The 21937-nt window shown below is 37.0% G+C and overlaps 1 protein-coding gene across 2 annotated transcripts in view; it reads right to left on the reverse strand.

Moving 5' to 3' along the window:
* Positions 1 to 21937, reverse strand: part of UBE2E2 (ubiquitin conjugating enzyme E2 E2) — a 202055-nt gene that overhangs the window by 173236 nt on the left and 6882 nt on the right. For both annotated transcript variants that reach the window (XM_040064040.2, XM_040064050.2), the window contains exon 3: positions 15630 to 15680. In XM_040064040.2, coding sequence (XP_039919974.1) covers positions 15630 to 15680 — 51 coding nt within the window. The remainder of the gene's footprint in view (positions 1 to 15629; positions 15681 to 21937) is intronic.

Genomic DNA, 21937 nt, shown 5'->3' on the forward strand with positions numbered 1-21937 from the left:
TAACCTACAGAGTGCTCAGTGTGTCATCAACAAGGTCTTTTCTGAGGACTGAATACCACTGTAACCACTGTAAGGCAATTAAAGTGTAAGTGTATAATTTACTCCTTTTTTGTTGTTGTTGTTGATGTATTTAGTTACTGCTTTTAGAAGAAAATGACAGGACCAGAACATTTACTGCTCTAAAAGAATATTTTGAGTAGTAAGTGTGGGGGTTATTTAAACTATTTACTACCATTCTGGCATGCCAGGAAAAGAGTGCTAGTGCAGACAGGGATCCTCCTTCATGCAGAACAGGAGCCACACCACTGCTAATAACAGAGGGTTGGCAATTGTGCAGGATGGCTCTGAGATTAAGTGTTGATCGATCTCTTCCTGTATTTGGGGTTGGATGTGTCTGAGTATCTGAAATGGGTTATAAGTTTAGGAGGGATTTCAGCTGCATCTATTTGGAAAGTCTTAAGGTGCTGGCTGGCTCTTGGTTTTTATTCAAAAGGACATGGAATAAATCCAAAACAGTCCAGTAACTTTCAAGTGTGTAAAAAAAACCCAACTAAACTGTTCAGTATAAAGAAGAGTTCTTCAAGACTTTATATATACTTCAGTAAAACAAGCAAGTGGAAGCACTTAACAGTATTAAACTTCACTGTTATAAAAGACAACAGTCAGCCAATTTCATTTATTAGAAGTCTGAATATAAAACAGTGCAATCCAGGTGATAAGAATAGTTGCATGCTGCTCAAATGAAGTGGTTCTGTAAAATTTTCAATCAAAGACTTAATTAGTGAATTTAAATGTCAGGCCAAAAATTAACTCATTTCAAAAAGGGCAAAAGTTGTGCACATCCCTTTCATGGCTTCTCTTAAGTTCAACCTTTAGTTTCAATCAGTTATCTGCAAACACAAGCCATATTCTGCTCCAAAAAGAAACACTGCACCTGGTTTATTAAGGTATAACAAAAGCAAAATTTGCAATGAGCATGTTTATACATTACATACAGGTAAATTCACAGAATGTGCGCCAACCACCACACATTATGTGCTTTTAAACTGCATCTCACCTTCATTGCTTCAACCCCCAAAAAGGATAGAAACTGAAATTTAGGTTCTTTTAATGACCAACTGAAAAAAAAAAAAAAAAATGCTGGACTATTTATGCTTTTCACCAAGAAAAAGGAAACAAACAATCCAATCCCAAACCCAACAAATAAATTACAATTTAACTATCACAGAATTCCAGAAACAGCAGAGGTTGACAACGTCCTGTGGAGGTCATCTTGTCCAAACCCCCAGCTTAAGGAGGGCCACCTCCAGCTAGGTGCCCAGGACTGTGTCCAGACTTATTTTGAATATCTCCGAGGATGGAGACTCCACAACCTCCCTGGGTGAGCTGTGGCAACACTTGGTCAACCTTACAGTGAAAAAAGTGTTTTCTGATATTCAGACAGAGCCTCCTGTGCTTCACTTTGTACATGTTGCTTCTTGCCCTGTCACTGGGCACATCTGAATAGCCTGGCTTCACATTCTTTGTATTTATACTTCATTTGCATAAGATCTCCCTGAATTTTCTCTTCTCTACAGCATTTCATTTTACAGAAGCTGTACACCAGATGACATCAAAAATGATGTGGGTACAATATATGTTTATCTTGCCTCCTAAAATATTTTCTGGGTTAAAGTAAAGTTTCCTGTCCAATAAAATCACAGAAACCAATAAAATTCTAAGAGCTGAAGAAGTTAGCTACAATTATTTGATATTACCCCAACACACTACTTAGTTTTTGGACTTTCTGGGGTTTTGTTCTTCAGGAAGAACTAAGGAATAAAGAAGCAAAATGGACACCTAGATGCAGGCTTGCCTATCTATAAGCTTTCACTGTTCAAGAAAAAAAACACATCATTTAAGACTACTTTTAGCTGAAATGGCAAAAAAGTTAAAAGAATATTTAGAAATAAGGTTTACACTGATTCAGTTTAAAAATCAATAGACTTAAAATAACCCTAAATAAGACAGAAACTAAAGAATGGAAAAAAAAAATCTGGACACATTTTCATTAAAATCAGATTAAAACTAATTCAACCAATTTATCACCTTTTGTAGCCTGCATATTTAGAAAAAGTTGATTATTCAAGTCACTGTGTCAGAGGTATGAAAGAACACATAGTGGAAGCTGGAAAAGCGTAAGGCTTGCAAGACAACTGTTTTGCTAAAGGGTGAGTGAAATGGTGGGCAAAATTAATCTGTAAACTCAGTGGGTATATTAGGACTGAATGGCATTTACTTTTGAAAACCAGATACTAATACACTGTCTCTCCACATATAAGGAGCAAATTTACCTTTTTCTATTTAATAGATAAGAATTTTTTGTTTTTAAATTTGCTTCCAACAAATTCAGCAAAGATTTAAAAGCAGTAACAGTAACCATTATGCAACTGAGTCTTCACAATTGTAACTTCACAGAGTTACATCAGTTATTACTTATCACACTGCACTGCTATTTGCAGTTCCATTTCCTGTCAATCGATACACGGCCATAAAGAATGCCTATTTTGTAGCTTTTGCAATTGCTACAATATAAATGCTGAAGTTACTTACCTATATCTTTGATAACAATCTGATAAAACATTTTATTGTTTAAAAATAATTGTGTTTCTGCCAGATATTTTTTCCTCTTTTCATTACTCGCATTAAGCAAGCTCTAATCAGTTTGGTGGTTTGTACATGTAGCATTCACCAGACTTCTACAACACATCCATTCATCCCAGAAAAAAAAACCCCTTTCAAGTATATTTTTCTTAGTAAATCTGTGTAAATGCTACTAAAATCTGACGTTATCAGTGCCCCTTATGAAAAGAAAAATGAAAGCATTTCCTGAAGTAAATTAATAACCCAGCTAGACAGCTTCTGTAGTTGGACAGTCTCACATCATTGTGCTACTTACTAATCATGTCCGCGTGTTTTCTCTTTGAAACATTCTTCTATTGCTGAGCTATAATAAACAAACCATGTATGGCTGATTATGCCACTGCACTAACAATTATGAGTTGGCCCTTTTCCATTTTGCTTGTTAAAATCTGCATTAGTCATGTGGAAAGCTACTAAGCCATACAGACTCTAAAAATATTACACTAACGTATGGAAGTGTTTAGGACTGAAAGCAAGCCATTTAAGCACTTATGTTTCTTAGCCACAGGACTATAATGCATATGAAATAACAGAATTAACAAACAAGAATTAACTGGTCTCTTACCAGTTAAGTACACTAAACTGTCCTCCTACGAAGTAATAATATGCAAACACCTTAGCCACGAATTTATGAATTGTCATGAAAAAAATTCATTCACTTGACATAAACCACTAAGGCAAGTTTATTTTCACTTCCTAAAGTCTTGAAAGTAACAGTTCTATTATTTTACTGTGCTTTGTGCAAATTCTTGGCATATTTATAATATAGCCTATCTAGTGGAGTTACATCAGTTATTAATTTAGTCCAGAAATTGCATCAAATTAGCATCCTAAATAATTAAAAACAAAACGAAACAAACAAACAAAAAACCCCAAACAAACAGAACTCACCTACTTCACTGGAATATCAGCAACAAACAAATTGCTAAACACAGATGGGAAATTTTCATGTGAATGAGGAAAAAATCAGTTTGACAGTGCAGCAAAGAACAGCAATGCAAGTATAAAGATATTTACTGCTACCTTAAAGTTCTCAAGACTAAGAAACTCCTGCAACCAATAACTTTCAAACAGCACAGGAGGAAAAAACCATCCTCTTGAGGGGTAGCAGATGGAATGAAGTGCATGCATTCTATTCAATTGAAATCTTTTAAAAACCACAGTAAAATCTTAATCTTGAAGACCCTTGGATGAAAAGGGTTATGTAAATTGAATAAAGTCAGTCCCAGATTTTGGGACATCCCTGTTGCTTTGTGAGATATAGAATTGTATTGCTGCATGCAGCTGACCATTTTCCTTAAAAACCTGTGAGGATACCAGGAATACAAAAAAATTCAACCTTCCAACTTAAAGCAATATTTGCATGTTTCTGCACTGTTTCTCTGGGTGCTGAGCTGCTTGCAATTCCCCAAGCACAGAGGGGAAAAAAATAAAGTTATCTTTTAAATCACAATGAGATACACAGAGCATGGAATAACTCTAAGAACTGACAAATCCTGGTAGAGATTGCAAACCTCTCAGGTGCACCCATAAGGTCAGGTCACAGTGCATAGGGAGTCGTGTAAGGTAACAGGACAACTGCTACAAACAACCAGCAACGTAAAAGAATTAAAGAATTAGGATGTGTTGACAAGAGGAACTCAAATTTAAAGTACTTCCCTTCAGCCCACACGTGAGGGGAGGAGGAACCCACTCCTGGCAAGTTCCGTAAATACCCAGCATGTTTTTACTACAGCATCCATTAGTGGTATTTATACACAGTGATGACCTCATTCTCTAGCAGAGTGAATAAACATGAGAGAAAAAAAAATAAAGTATTTTTGTTGTGTATTTATCAGCATTTGGGCTCATTTAAATACTACTTGAATAATAATTATCTTTCTCAGCTGAGCACAGCATCAGGTTGGCAGACTGTGCTTCACTTCTTCTCAAAGTGACAATTAACCTTGATATCAGTCTGCAAAGTGCTCTGTACTGGCAGCAGAATAAAATTATCATTATCATATAAATCATAAAGATTCTACTGAAACTGAGATAGCTGTCATCCCTCAGCTATTTGTATTCAGTAAGGAGCAAGCAGGTTGTTGTAGAACATCCTCAGAATGGGTCATCTTATAGCCACCACATTGTGGGCTTTTGAGGCTGTATTTGTAGCCACCTGAAAATGCAAGCCCCACATGTATGCCAAAAGACTCATAGTTAACACACATTATTAATTGAATATCACTTAGGGAGGTTTGTGGTGCAGAAGGCTATTACACTTGAATCAGGAATTTAAATCTGATTTACACTACAGTAATTCCAGACACAAATGAGATTTTCAAGTTGATTATGTGATGCCTATCAGCTAGACAGTATTCCATAGTAATGATACTTGTGATCACCTGACTTTATCCTTTGAAGTCTCCAGTTTACAACTGAACAACAACAACAAAAAAATCGACAAAAAAAACCCAACAAATTAACTTGGTTAATGCTGGATCAAAATTCAAAATAGCCCTCTTGCATTGATACTTAATCACTGTGTGGACAGATTGTTGAAGAATGTACTCAGACAACTAGAATTGTAGTAGTTGTGCCCACCACAGCCCATTGAAATCCTATACTACATAAATACATCTTCCCTTCTAGGCAGCCTGGACATGCAGGAAAGGAAGAAAATGGAGACATCTTCTCTAAAAATTTCCCACCTTCAAACGTGTAATGACAAGTGACTGTGAAAATGTTTACAGCCATTTTTGACATGACACTTCATTTTTGTAATGTGCACACTGTGTGTCAAAGTGTTTTACTGCTCTTGCCGCTACCAACAGTACATGGCTGTGAATGAGACATGGCAGTGAAGCAAGCCCTCTTTTAGAAATAGTTTTACAGACTGATGGAACTTATTTTATGTGCAACAGAACACAAACAGCCAGCCAGTTATGAGGAAGGACACCTTGGGTGTTGGGTTTTTACCCCCCACTAGAGCCAAGTATTTTCTCTGAGCCAAACTACAGCAGATCTCATACAAGTTCCTCAGGAAAGAGAGACACCAAACCTGCTCTTTGCACCCGAGGCACAAAGTGACCCCAGGGATTGTTTTTGGCAGGCAATGTGGCAGATTGTATGCAGGAGATACAAGAAGCCACGGTTGTGTTTCTAACCCAGCCAGCAATATGAGTTCTTGGAGAGGTGCAGTGCCAACAAGTGCACCCCCACAAAATATTTTGAATGAGCAAACCCAAGTGTGTCCCATGATGCCTGCTGCAGAAAAAGGAACATACTCCAATGTAACATGGAGCAAGGGTAACTTTTCTCCTGTGACCAAAAGCCAGACACTCTTCCAAGAAAGGTTCAGTCACGAATGCCCTGCTTTTCAAGATATCCTACAAAAACTGAAACAACGGGAAAGTCCATTTTCACACTAGAGCCTTTCTCAAAATTCCTGTGGAACGCTGGAGCCCAGTTAACTCCAGCCAACAGTTTAACCTAGAATGCTTAATGAATCCCATCCACTGTTACTTCATGCTGCTGCAAAACCTGGCACTGCATTTACTCCAGTGATTCTGAAACTAATATTCCTACGAATCCGCTCTGGCTGCAAGCCCCACAATTTAGATGGTCTTTTTTTAATCCCTGGGTTGCAACCCTAAATGCCACAGCTATGAGCTTAGCAATCAATTACTTATATCAACAAATCTGAAATTGCATGCTAGGCAGACATCTAATTTTTTAGTCCTAAACTTCTCTGAAAATTAAATGTGTTACATTCCATCCATCTTCTCTGGAAGGGTTATAACATGCCTAATTTTGTAGGCAATAGATAAATTTGTCCTGTTTAGGCTACCTAAGATAGTAAACAATGTGAGACTGCATAGAATTTTTAAAATGTCTGGATCCCATCTATGGCAAAATGACCATACAGTTATCTCAAGCATACTTTAATTATCTTTAAAAAATATTTATCTATTTAGCTTAGAAGTACAGAATCCTAAATACTGCCTTTTTATGTGTAAAAAAGACTAATCATGAATTAGTGTAATAAAACACTTAAAAATAAAAGCCACTTTAGAATTAAAACACCTTAAAGAGTAAAATCCAGTTTGTTACCACAGGTTTTTTTACATCACCCACAGAATTATGATATATGCAGAAGATACTGCACTGCTGTCATAGAAAGAATATAATTTCCTTTGACAATTTCAAGCTATAATAAAAAGGATAAAAATCTCTATTAGACTTATGATGTGAGTATTCAGTGGTGTTTACTGTGAATACCTCCCAAACAAAAGTTAAATCAAACATCAGCTAATCTGGCAGAAATAAAAAACCCTCCTCCCCCAAAAACCAATGCGTACTAAAAATAAGGCAATCATTTTGAGAGAACAGAATTATTCACTGTTTCTCCACTGCACAACAACATTATTTTCTGATAAAGAAATTTTACTATGAAGTCACTGCTGAAATTTTATACAAAAAGACTGCCTACAGCAAGATAATCCAGAATAATGCCTTTAAAAGCTTTAAAATTTTTAGAGGCTATACTAAGTTCCAAATTCCATAAAAGTTACAGTAAGATCTAAATAATTAAAAACCCCAACAATAACACCCAAACCAGGAAAAGCCTTTAGAATTGTAAGATTTAAGTTGTCAGCTGTGTCGTTACTCCAAAAGTAATTGCTGTGACCATGTACAGCTTATTCTTTAAATACAACTCAATCTACTAAACTGAATACAAACCCTTGTATTTCCATCTTACTTAGAGAATCACCACCTTGGCCTCCACAATATTTACAACATTAAAAGGCTACAAGTGTCATGAAAGCGTATTATCACTCACCTATAGCCCTCTCTAGGCACAGTATGCATCTCAAGTTAATAAAGGCCATATAAATATGGCCTTTGTGCCAAGCAGACAGTAAATTATGTATTTGACTACACATTTCCCCCTAAAAAACCTCCCAGAATGTTAACATTAATCAGAGGAAACTTCAGATTCTGGCATAAATTTGACTGTCGCATAAAAGGTAATATTTAAAATACATAATGCCTTACCACACAAACACGAGCTGCCATATGCGAGGCACTGCTAAGCATGGCTTCAATTAAGCCAATACACAGTAACTGGCGTCTTTCCAAGCAACATGGAAGTATTTAAAAACCCTGTTTAATCCAATTCCACAGCCTTGAAACAAAAATAAAGTGTTGCAAGAACTGTTAAAATGAAAAATTAAAGGCATATAAATAAGTGGAAAAAAAAAATTGTCAGAGAAAATGAAAACAAAGATTATTTCAAGGAGATATCTTAATTGTAATTAGTAACATTTGGCATGTTTATGATATGATTCAAAGCTGCAGCCAATTAGATACCCCAAAAAGCTTGTAACAGAGCTGCAAATGTGTAAGTACAGCATAAATAAGTTTTATTGCTCACCAAGAAAACAGCATCCAGATCAATTTCATAGTTTGTTTCCAAAGTATTGCAAAGCACGCTCTGTTACTAGTTCATGACTTTTTAGTCCTAAACTGCAGCTTTTCTGCCAGGAGATTTTGGAAAACAAATTCATTAAATTTGATGCATTAATTCCTAACCTGCACACATTCCATATATACCAAGAACAAAAGAAAAATTACAGCATTGCCTTATACTGTCATGACTACACAGAAAACCCCCCAAATAAAAAAAAAACAAAAACAACAACAACAAAAAGCGAAAGAAAACAAACAACACCTCCCCCCCCAACACACAAATCAAGTGCACTAAAAAGTTAATAGCTCTTAAAAAGCTGTACAATTGTGGTATTGGAACTGAGAAAAACTGATTTGTTTTTTAAATAGATTTCCAAGGGGAGGGGATTTAAGTATTATAGGAAAGAGCAGAATTCAAATTCTGCTTAAATGTGGTTTACTGAAGACAACAGTGTTAGGCAGTTATGAGATTGTGCCATTTACTGAAGAAAACAAATACTTCATTATGCTGTCAGTCCCAACCAACAGACAAAATATCTTCCATTTCCCTCATTTATTCAATAACGAGTAAATTACTAAAGGGTAATGAGCTGCTAATAAAAGCATGGGTTTTTTACATGATTATCATGAAATGGCAGGGTCTGATTGTTCAGTGCAATACTACCTACTACAGTCACACTTTTCAATAATTCTCCTCTATCATATTCCTGTAAAGAAATTGACCTTTACATAGTTTTCATACTAGAAATTAGTCTATATTTAGGGGAAAGAAAAAGAAAAACCTCATAAAAATAGCTAACTATATATAAAAGCTACACATTCAGGTATTTCTTTGCAAAGTCTCCTAGCAATGATGTCAAGTCTCAGTCAAGGTGGTTTTGCTTCCCTTGCTGGCAAGCAATGTTTGTTTATTTAAGGCACTTATTTTAGGGGTTGTGGGAGTGGGGGGAAGGTGTTTTTTTCTGTGTGTTTTATGAGGCCTTTATTAAGGATATTACAAAAACATGCATATAAAATATGAGTTTTATAATATAAAGCTAATTCTGGCTCATAGAAAAAACAACCAAAAAAACAAAACAAAAATCTCCCACCCTAAACCAACACATTTGCTTAGCTATTTAGGAGAAGGCAAAAGAAATGTCTATGAAAGGTGGTCTGAAAAATTCTGGAGCTGAAAGCATTGGGGACTGCTCTTGTACACTGTAGGAGACTGACTTATAAAGATCAGCTGCAACTCAATATGAAATTGCTGGGAAAAAAAAAATCTCTGTTCAGAATTCCCCATACTAAAAGCACCAAAGTGTTTCGTTTTACCCTTGTTACAGTTCTTCACACCACCTTCCCCAAGTTACAATTTAAACCAGAGATTTAGTTATCTTCTACACTAAGCACATTGCAAATAGGAAAATCAAGAAACCCTCTCATGCCCATCACAGGCTGCTTTTTGAGCCTTCTGCTGCCTTTTCCTGCTTCAAGGAATGTGTGATCTTCAGGATCCCTCCTTATGCCCCAATCTTATTTCCCAGCTTCAGCTGTGCCATAGGATGTGCTCTGGCACCTCCCTGACCTTCTGAATCTGCACTCACACAGTGCTTGCTGCAGTACTCTCATTCTTCCCTAACACTAGTTTATCTCCTCTTCTCCTCCTGGGAGAGAAGTTGTCATCATTCAAAAACTGGGAGAACTGGCAGAAGTCATGTGGAGGTATTGTTAAACTGGGAGGTATTAATGGGTGTTGTCAGACAGTTCCTTACATCGTCATCGCTGAGTGAAGTTGCCAGACCTGGCAGGCAGCCAGTGGCAGGTTCTCCTTACCGCCTTCTTTTCTTTTATTACCTCTGCCGCCTTCATGAAAGTTGCTAACGTTTCAAGCCACCAATGGCCACAACACATCCTGAAGCTCTCGAGCATTGCATGTAACCAATCCTAAAATCACCCCACAACTGCAGGCAATAATGCAATCAAGCAGATATTGAAAACTCAGTTTATTCAATGGGAAAAAAAAAAAGTTCGGTCCTCTCATAATTTTTCATATCAAACTTGTTTTTTACAAAGATACCAGATCACTAAAAAAAAAAAAAATCAGCTGTATTTTAGAGGGCCTTTCAAGTACAGGACACATGGAAGACCCATGAAAAGAAACATCTGTGTTATTTTTAAAAAACAAATGCTTTGTAAACAATATGACACTGAAAGGCCATTTTACAGTGAAAATAAACAGATATTTTTTAAGAAATGTTTTAATATAGTTACATACTTCAGAGTTTAAAGCACAAATTATGGTTCTGCATTGTCTTAAAAGAAAATAACTAAATGAATCAAAAGTTTACATATTAAAAAGTAACCTGACACTTTTCATCCAAGGTACTTCAAGGTACCAAGGTAATAAAATCTAAAACCCTCATCAGTTAAAAAACTCAGCAATCTAATTCAAGTGATAAAATACAGCATGATTGCTATTATAAAATATAATCCCAGTGTGATTGCTAACTTGCATATCTTTGGGACATGTTTCTTGCCGCTTTTGAAGCAGAAAGGGACTCAAAAGTAAAACATAAAGCAGTTGCAGTGAGTACTCATATTTTTCAACCATTTTTATCCTTGACTGTTGAAACGCCATGGATTTAACACCAACAGGATCCTGCAACCCTAGATAAACCACTTCCATGCTTATCTTTTTGACTAAGTCTTGCTATTTATTCTAAAGAGACCAGGCTAAGGTATATGCAATGCTCTGTGTCACATGTTCTCAAGAAGGTGACTAGCAGCAGATCAAAATAAGTCTATACAGGCAGACAATAAACTCCGTAACACAATGGGAACGGAGCCTGAATTCAGGCTGGAAATGTTTGTGGAGAAGAATGTTCAGAGAAAGCATTTCTTACTCCAGTTTTTCATCCTGCTCACAGTTAGGATCACATGCATCACAGCCGTGTGCCTGTGGCAACAGACTGATACCTCCCCAAGATAAACAACCAAAATCACTGAGCACAATTGCAGGGTAGATACTTGCTGTACCTGCTGCTCCAGGTGCCTCCACTTCTCTCCCTCTGCATTTTAGAGCAAGGCTGACCATGCTCTCCTTTCCAGTCTTTCCCTGATACTGTGCTCCTTTTTGCTTTCTGCTCCTGACACCTGTGCCATTTCTTTAGCTTTAAAGTAGCACTAGGTTGGAGTTCAAATGTGGCCCCAAGGACAATAACTGAATTTGTTGGAATTCATATAGTCCCATGGAGTTGTGAAGATCCCAGCCTCAACATTTCAGCAAAAACAGAGTCAAAGCAGTATTAAACAGAAATGTTGGACTCCATACAGTCATTAATAACACAAGAGATATCCATGAGGCACACTGACCTCTCTCCCTAAGTCAAATCTAAAGTTCTGCCATTCCACTTGGCTCTTCTCAACATCGTCCCAAAAAGAACTGTTTTAAGTATTACCAGTATGATTAGTTTTCAAAAGCAAAATGCTAGAATTACATAAGCTAGTTGCTTATCAATTTTGCAGACAGAATAAAAAGCAAGGAATTAAGGTAATGATTCCAAACAAATGGGAGAGATAAGACTAACACAGGATTTTAAACTGATTGTTTTGGAATGAGAGTCATTCTGCCCACTAAGCTGCACAGTCCTTCACAGTATATTTCTGAGCCTCAAGCATTACCTATATTGCTAGAGGGTAAAAGAAATGAAATGTTAAAAACATAATAGGAATTGCAGTAAATACACAGAAAAGAGAAGAATGGTGAAAAGTACACTTGAGAACACCAAAAGAAAACATGAAGGGAAAGATAGGTATTATTGGTGACTTAATAGGAAAATTTTGAGCAGTTGCTCCAAGTGGTGTCCACAGAGAGCTGCTATTCACTTCATGCTGGCTCTCCTTGTTTCCAGCTGCTAAGTTCACATTGAAAGAAGCTAAAAATACATGAAATTCTTTCCAAATATTATTTTCCCATGTAAGCAATTGGTATAAGTTGCCACAGAGATGTTGTCCTCTTGCCAGTGAGAAAGGAACTAGTATACAAGAAGTTGTATTCTATGAAGTCTTTTGTCTTATGCACAATGCGGCCGAAAATTTGGGGAAGTCTGAAAAGGCATTATTTTAGCTTCCAACTGTTCCCCTCTTTCAGCAAGGTAATATAGGAAAATGACACTTAAATATGAGGATCTTATCACCTGTGAGAAAAGCTATACTCTGCACTACTCAGGAGTATAGTATATGCACCATTTCTAGCAATCAAGCTTTGATATTTCAATGAGAGGAAAAAAAAGACTAGAGTGGCAAATGTCTACAATTTAGGTATACCATCTACTGACAAAGTGAAATTTCACAATGCTGCAGATTTAAAACACAAATGTACCAGCTTTGCATTCAGGACTGTCCTTGAGAGTAAATTCAGCTCAGTACAAAAGTAAAATAGGGGGAGGATGGGACAACATACTGAAAACCATCCAGTTCTTTCTGTTAAATGTGAAGTATAACAGGCTTTTTTATGACATGCCTTCCTCCAAAAATAGCAATGATTACACTGCTCAACTCCCACACCCCCCTCTCCCCAGCTTGGCTTTTTTACACATAGAACATTATACATTCTCAGTCCTGAGGACAGAGCCAAACTCTGTGGAGCCAAGAGGACTCTCTCCATCACCTAGTACTCAAACTACAGAAAAGGAAGTAGGGACGCAGGCAACTCTAATTTCTTACAGTATTAAATCTTTTAAAGCCAAAGGGACAGATTTTTTAGGAACTCTGAAACCCCCAGTTTTCCACAGTTTTGGAAAGATGCTGCAAGTCCCAGCAGTGATAATCTGCCAATTCCAAGTCATATTTGTGAGCAAGACTTTTTTTGTCTTCCAAACAAACACAAAGATTGTACAGTGTATTCTCTTCACACGGTTGAGGCGGGGGAAATATTAAGATCACAGCTGCTGCAGCAGTGGAAGCTGCAGCTGCCTTGGAGCTTGTAGCAACTGTGCAGCCTACCATGCAATTGAGGGATGCTACTGTGCTACAGATACTGTTTCATTTGGGGCTTTTTTCATGAATGGGAGAAACCTGAAGCTTTGGCCAGCTGTAGATAATGAAAAGCCTTGCAAATCGTCTTGCAATACTCCATCTAAAGTTCCAATTCGGCTAAGCAGCCTTCCTATCAGAACTTCCTAAGTAGCCACTTAAGATAGCTGTATTCTTGAGTAATACTTTCCTCACACCTTCTACGACATCTGGTTTTCAGAATTATCACATTCCTATTGGTCAGTCACGATTTATTTTATATATGAAAGAGTACACACAGTGAGGGCAAGATGGAATCACAACCATTTCAAGTGGCATACATCTGGAACAAACTTATCTTTATGAAATATGGTTGGGTTTTTTAATAGAAAAAGCTAACATGTCTTTTAACAATGACCTAAATTTCACTAAAACCAAGAAAGGATGTATCATTACTTTAGGGTAAGATATACTGTACATACCTCAACTTTCCTCATTATTCTTAAGAATCATGCCTGGCTGATGTATTTATTTTTTAATGATTAACTATAATAGAAAATAGATGAAGTTCAAATGAAAACACTGTTTAGACTATGTCAACAAAGCATAAAACTAAATGAAGTGATTCTGTATTGACTATAAAAACATATTTGCTAATAGTGAAGTTACTAATGGTTATCTATCAAGATCACAACATGAAGTAATTCTGCATCTTAAGAACTGTGTTAAAGCAGCAGACACATGAAGTTAGATGTAATTTTGTGATTTTGCAAAACAGCATCATGGAGTGCACTTTATTGCTATTTTATCATTAGTGTAAATAATTCAACAAATCCAGGAAACCTCCAGCTCACTTGTTTTTTTTTGCAAATTGCAAGTCACCAAAGGGCTTTCCACTAAGACAGCCAGTGTTTACTTCACACTTACTAGCAAAAGAAAAAATTAAAAAAACAAATATAATAGTATCTTGTATACTGAAACAACTGCTTTGTTATAAAGAGAAGGCTTCAGAAAACTAGAAAAATGACACTACTGTAAAAACCTGTATGCCTTTTACTCTCAGTTCAAAGACTTAAGCATTCTTCTACAACAGACAGAAGTTTCATATTCATCTCAGCAAATCAATCCACTAATAGGCATCAGTCATCAACACCGAAGTAAAATCTGCCACATGAAACAGCTTTGATGTGATTGAAGACTCACACACAGTCGTAAGCATGACAGAACAGCTTAGCTATTAAAATGTTTTATACAGCAAAAAACCTTTGTCCTAATTGACTGAAATACTCTTTGAATGCTATCACTGCAAGGCTACTTCACTAAGCAGCATCTTTGGTACATAGCCACTTGACTTATATCTTGAGATCCAGCACAACCACATCAAATCTTATTAGAGTATTTTCTTACACATACTTTCATCAAGAGACCAAAACAATAAAGCTGACTGTCATTTTTACTACCAGTTGCTTAGTTAATTCAATACTGAAACATACTGGGATTCATTATAAAAACTGCATGCAATCACCCATTTCTATCAATCTCTTTTTAGTGCATTAACAGAATGAAACCTACTAACCACATCAGTTGAATGGGCTGGCTGGACCAGGTGGATGCTATTCTTCTGCACTGAGCCCAACCTCTCACCATGAGAAGTGCAGTAGCAGGGGCTCCTTTAAACAGCAATGTGCAGCCCTGGCCCAGCTCCAACACTGACCATATGTCACAAGCTGACAGATAAGAAGCCTGAGACAGCCATCTGACAACAACTGTATACAGCCCCAGCCACCAGACAGCGAGGCTTTCAAGGTCTGCCTCATCATTCATTTCAAAGCCAACTGTAAACATACCAGAAGTAAACATACCTGACAAAAAAACCCCACAACCCACACCCCTCCCCCCAAAACCAAACCAAACCACAACAAAATAAAAAACCCAAACCAAACAAGCACACAGTCATTGTCAGAAAGTCTACATGATGCTATACTCTAATTCAAGAAGAGTCCATCAAATATCACAACTGATTGACACAAACACAGTCAGAAAACTACCAACAGTTTGTACCCATAACATTATCCTTTCTCCATTATATTCACAACGTGTATACAACTTGTACCTGTAACATTTTCCTTTCTCCATTATATTCACAACGTGTATACAACTTGCGAGAGAAAGGAATCAAGTATACTAAAATTACACTTTACTGAATCAAACAAAATACTATTGATTTAGTATCTGAAATGAAGGGTGATTTGATATTTGTACTGTATCTATTAATGCATCATGGAGTTCATCCATTTATGCCACGACTTTGGTTGCCAGAAAGTATGTCATATCAATTCCTTTTATGTAGGCAACATATTATCTATCAGCTGTTATTCCAAAATTACTAAATAATCGGCACAAAGGAATAGCTAAAATTTACCCCAGTCCCCTATGCAATTTCCACAGCTCCATACCTTTCATTTCCATATTTCAAATTAATAAAATCCAGGTGAACTTACCTACAGTTCGGAGGAGGGTCTAATGTAATTTCTGCAAGTTCTTTCTGAATTCTTAAAAGAAAGAAAAAAGTATTATCAGGACTTTTTTTTCAATCTGTTTCTTTCAACTTTATGAATCGATAGTAACAAAATATAATTATTCGAATTTCTGATTGAAAGCTGATCTATAATGTTTCATGAAACTGTGCAAGAATACATAGAAGTAAAACCCAAGTATTTTCTGAAAAATGAAGCTCCTATATGGAATAAATGCCATGAGCAGCCATCTAGAAAATCACACTTTTTCCATAGGTCAGGATTCTCAGCTCCTTTGCTCACTTACACAATTACTAAATATCTCATATCCTCCTCCTCTATTTCCCCTCCAACTACATGTCTCATAGTTCTTGCCCTCCAGAATATTTAGCTTCTTAATGTATATCGTACTGGCAGGGCAAAACCCCCAACTCCAAGGAAAACTGCCCATAAAAAGCCTACCCAGGACTTCACAACTTCCTGCATATTGGGGGGCTGATATGGGGCTCCTCCAAAGGGAAGTGCTCCAGCTCCCTGGTCCGCCTGGGGACCTGCTGCTGGACTTGCTCTGATACCTGCCTTCTTTTACTGAGGAGACAAAATCACAGTCTAATAAATCTCTTTCATCTGTCTATGGACTATGCTTCTGTTAATAGCTCCCTGGAGGCAGCCCAGCCTTTGTCGCTGCCTCACACTGAGCCTGCTGCCTGCCAAGGCCCCCCCATCCTTCGGAGCAGAGGCGATCCCCAGTATGTGTCCGTGCAAGGGTCTAAGTCCTCCGCACGTACATGGTGTTCATTTGTCCTTGTTCAGTTTCATGAGTTCTCTGTCAACCCTCTCCAGCAGCCTGGCCAGATCCCTCTGAGCCGTAGCCTTGTCCCTGTGTCCACAAACTTGTCATCTGAAAACTTCTCAGTGCACTCTGCCATATCCTCCAGGTCACCAATAAAGACACTGGAGGCATCCTGCCAGAGCTCTTCCACCAGGGAGAGCAACTTTGCTGTTAAGGATTTCTGGATATTCCCAGGCTGACGCTTCCCAGCCAAGTCCTTGAATACCTGATCTCTGCCACAGCTGGCAATGGGGGCTCTTTTCCCTTACACCAGCATCTGCATGAGAGCCAGTATCTTGACCTCTGAGGAAATGTGAGTATGCAGAATAGGATACAGAGATCCCAAAGGAATCTGTAGGGGTTTACACTTCCCATAGACTTGCCAGAGTATTATAGCATAAGCAGGATGGCGAATGCCACCTTCCCTATAAAAACTATGTCCAAGGCTTTTTTTTTTTTTTAATAGGCTACTTCAGTGTAAAAACATGAACATTTAGGAGGGAGAAAAAGAAAAACAATTCAATATAGCCTCAATATTTTCTTCTTGCCTTCTCCTTCACAAGATTTCATGCACAGAACAGATTGCTATTCCTATTATTCCCTACACTAGAAAAGAAATAATAATACCACTCAAAATTCCCAAGATAGGTGCTCAAGCCACAAGTTAAAGGTTCAGGCCTGACCTACACATATCTAGTTAAAAATAACTGCTACCCTTTTTGCATATAAATACAGCTAAAGAAAATGCCTTATCAAAATAAGCATTCAGGTATATTGGCATATATAATATAAAAATGAGCAGTTTAATTCTTTATATAATGTTATAATCCAAACACAATCTTACATGCTAAGGAGTCTCACAGCCACTATCAAAATTCCCCTTATGTAACTATGAATTGATTTTGTGGCTATAATGAATAAATGAACCAACAGCAGCAGCAGAACTGGCCTGAACCAGAAATTCAAGCCTTTATCATTCACATTCTAAAATAATTAGGACATACGTGGGCAAGATTTGTAGGCAGAGGTAATAATCATTTATTAAGACCTAATGAGATCATTGAAAAGATAAAAATACTCTTCCAGATGCTTAGATTTTCTTCTAAGTTCTACGCATATAAATACAGGCAAAGCAAATGGCTTATCAAAATAAGCATTGAGGTATATTGGCATATATAATATTAAATGCCCCTGCATGTACCAGCTGCTCCCACCCAACTTGGTGCCATCTGAAATCTTCAGAGTGCATTCTGCAATATCCTCCAGGTCACCCATAAAGACATTGCAGGCATCCTGACAGAGTTTTAAGTTCAGGGAGGGCAACTTTGTTGTTAAGGATCTCTGGACATTCCTAGGCTGATGCTTCCAAGTCAAATGCTTGAATACCTTATCTTTGCCACAGCTGCATGTATATATCCTATGTACAAAGCTGGTGTATACCCTACCTACACACAAACTCACAAAGTTATTTCTGTAGAGAAGGAGCAATTTGATCTTTACTTGTTTTTTCTACTCATTGAAATGTTTGTACCTCCAGCATACAGAATTCCTCCCATAAATATCATAACTGTCTTATAACAATACAGGCACAATCTGCTTAATCAAGCACAAAATCATTGTAGTAACGCTGAAAGTCATCCCATTTTTTAATTAGTGAAGTTTAAGCACAACAAAAATATTGTTTTAAAACAGCCCATTTAAACAATCCTAACAAATCACAACTTTTAGAAGGGAGAGCTTTTAACTGTGGGAATGCTTAAAATATTTCTTCTGTATACTACAAAATTCTGACATGATTTTGAAATTTATACTATCACAAATTCAAACTACATAAAACCTAGGTTGCACTGAAACTTCAGTTCTGTGGTTTAGGAGTTGTTTTGCTTTTTCAGCCTTTTTTGAAGTTTCAGAATGATGGCACTGCATTTTATTATAGAGCCAGAGATCATTCCTTTGTTTTACATATAGTAGTAAAAACAGTTAATATTTCATGGCATTAGAGTGAGTATGAGGCACGTCAAGAATGGATTGACAACTTCAACAACTTCAGTCCTAGATCAAAAACTTTACATTCTTCCTCCTAAATCCTAATCCACGTTCCTTACATTCTGAAAACAAAATGGACTCTCATTTTCTCCATCTGTTCTAGTTCAACCCAAAACTTCTAATGCCAAGAGCATTAAAAATGGCCCTTTATCAAGCTGTTCTGTGATTGAGCAGACATGGACAAACCAGCTTTCTGCTTCACGACATAAAAATTGATCAGATGGCACTGTCCATTAATGTTCAAAAGACATCATTGCTCTTCCAAACATCTAAGACAAAGAGATGTTTAATCCATTATTATTTTTTATACAAACAAGACAAACATATGAATACAATACTGTCCATCCGTTGCTCCTCAGCAAGATGTCCACGTTTATTCTTCTACTCTGTGGTGTCCCAAACTAAAATTAATTTATACACCTTAAATTTCCTTTGTTGCAACCTTAATTTACCTTGCATTCCTGCTGGGAGCTCATTCATAAACGGTTTCTGTAGAACAGCTGACACGTAGCTTGTTCACATGTCACAGCATTCAAAGTTACAATTAAATCAACGCACAGCATCCCAGAGAGCCTTGCACTGATAGAGACCTCCAGTGTGCAAGCAGCCCTTTGTCTGCACGTGCTCTGGCACTCGCTCCATATCCCCACCGAGCTGCCCTCAGAAGCTGCCACAGCGGAGGACGTGCCTCGTTTCCTTCGCTGACCACAGCGGATCCACCGCGAGAATACGTGGCCTCTGGCAACAAAACATTTTTTTCAGGGTCCTCTCTGGCATACGTTTCTTTGGATTTTCTGCCCCAATAACAGTTATGTTTAGCAACGTCAAAGAGGAAAAACCCTCTAAATTACTCCCCATTACATGCATCCAGTTTATATTTAAACTAATGACATTATGGTTTAATACATATTGGACAATGGGGATGATGGCAGAGGGTGAGGCCCTTGCCCTGGGCTGCACACATAAAACATTTAATTTGCAGTGTCAGATCTGATACTTGGTTTGGTCTTAGAGAAGACATTTGACTCTTGTCTCTCATATCCATCTCTCTCTCTCTCTCTATATATATATATACACATACAAAAAAAAAAAAAAAAAAAAATCCCCCCATTTTACTAACAGAAAAGAACAACCACAGTTGCCTACCAGTAATGGTGCAAAGGTTAATCTACTTATAAATTCAGAAGCATGAAACTACATTGTAGATTTCAAATATTATTAATTCTCACAGACACATACTTACTACTGTACCAAGTCAAAAAGGATTGAGTGCTGTTTCCTTCATGAAACAGTTCTCTAAAGCTAAGAGACATGTGAACTCAGAGAATTTCCCAACATTATTAATAAGAAAAGAAATAAAATAAAGGACTACATAAGCTATTTTTACCACCTCCACTTTTCTAAACTACATGCCTCTCTACCCATAAAAGCCAGATGAATCAATACCCTATACTGAATAATCTAATACTTCAAAAATATTTAAAAATGCAGTCACTGGTGTGTATTTCAATACTAAATAGTGACTGAGCAGGAAATTGATCTAAAGATGGTTAGGTTCACACTAGAGGAAAAGAAATATTGTCACCTACTTACTAAAAGATGGATAGATGACAAGTATATTTCTTGTAAGAAGAACTCCATATTTTCCCATCATATTCAACGGGCTAAATATAATTTCCAGATTCTGTGGTAAACTCCTCAGGAAAAAAAAACAAGGTGGCGGGGGTAGGGGGGAAGTGGGAAGCAAAAAAAAAAATTGCTTGGTTTTGTTGAATTTTGAACCAATTTAATTTATCACTTATTTATTCCTCCTTAAGGTTGCAACTTCTTCGAATAATGAAAAGCTTACAACTAAAGTTGTACAGTTCACAACTCATTGTAGGCATAGATATTTATTAAAAAATTTCAGGATTGGACATAAAGGTTTAGAGATTTTCAACCAGCAACTTCAGGAGCCAAGCAAAACAATACATTTATTTGTTGAGCTACTATGTCAGCCAAGAATGGTTACACTTCTCTCAATCCAAAGGTCATGCTAAGATTTGCTACTTAAGAGGTAACAAGATGCCTGCTGTTTTCAAGGACAGCAATTCAATTCCGTGTCTGAACTGTAATTGTGATATGCAGCGAGTTTCTCAATCTTGACATGTTGGGTAAGAAAGGTTGCTATTTCAGGTGATGCCCTCTGGGTGAGGAAAATTGAAGGACCAGTACACTGCATGACATATGCTGTAAGCTATTACACCTGTACAGCAGCCGGTCCTGAAGTATTATCAGAGAAGGACAGCATGTGATGGCATTCTGCCTTCTTGATGCCATCCACAGCAATGCTAACAGAAGAAACTCTGTATCTCAAGACCAAAAATCTTACTCAAATAGAAATTTAAGTGGTTTCATACAGCCTCTGTAATCAGATCACTTTGGAAAGCAGTTAAGCTGCATGAACAGTATATTCATACATAAGACATGGGAGCAGTTTACCATTACACAAGCAAAAGTCAGCACACTGCTAAATCTTGATTTATGTAAAATCTCATGCTACTGAAAATTTTTTAAATGGAACTGACTACATAAACATACAAATGAAATGCAAAACAGGAGTTTTCCAAATAGAAATGCACAAGCCTTCCTTCACATACAGTAAAATACCGTGGCTACACTTCCATCTGCATGAAAAAGTTTTCCAAGTGAGAAAATCGGATTTCCAAACTCAGGTTAGAATCAAGTCTGTAGTCTGTGACTTTAGCTCCAGTGAAGTTGCTGGTGTTTGATGTTTTTAACAGGAATTAAGGAATATTGACCAAAGCCACAACTGCGCTACATTCTGTTGTTCGAGTGTTTACTGATTTTAACAGAGTTGACTCATTTCACTATAATAAAGGGACCAGAGTAAAACCTTATCAATTCTTCACTATTTATCATTTCTAATGAACTCAAATAACAATATTACTACGAAGATATTTTATACAGACCGTTTCTGGAACGCTTATCACATATTGAGGACTTTAAGACACTTTTCCTTCCCTTATGCTACTCCTCTCTTTTTAGCCTCTGCTTTAATTTCTGAATTAGCTTTCTTGAGACACTACTGATTTTAATTAAAAAGCACAGAAATAATACATATAATATGAAAATCTGGCCATCTTAGAGAAGGTGCAATCCCAATTCTAACACAATGACAAACTACTGAATATTCAAAAACAAAAAAAGGCAAAAAAATACAATACTAATGAAAACCCCCATTACTATAAAAAACTGTTTCTGTAATCCTTCCAGAAAGTACTATGACAACCAGCACTCCTAAAATACATTTCTCTTCAAAAATACTGTACACATACCTAAAGAACTATTGTAAGTAATGTCAGTTTTTAAAAAGTATAATAAAATGTGTATTTCTAAAATGTATAATCAATAT

The sequence above is a fragment of the Hirundo rustica genome, chromosome 1, assembly GCF_015227805.2.
Source record: "Hirundo rustica isolate bHirRus1 chromosome 1, bHirRus1.pri.v3, whole genome shotgun sequence".
Classification (NCBI taxonomy): domain Eukaryota; kingdom Metazoa; phylum Chordata; class Aves; order Passeriformes; family Hirundinidae; genus Hirundo; species Hirundo rustica.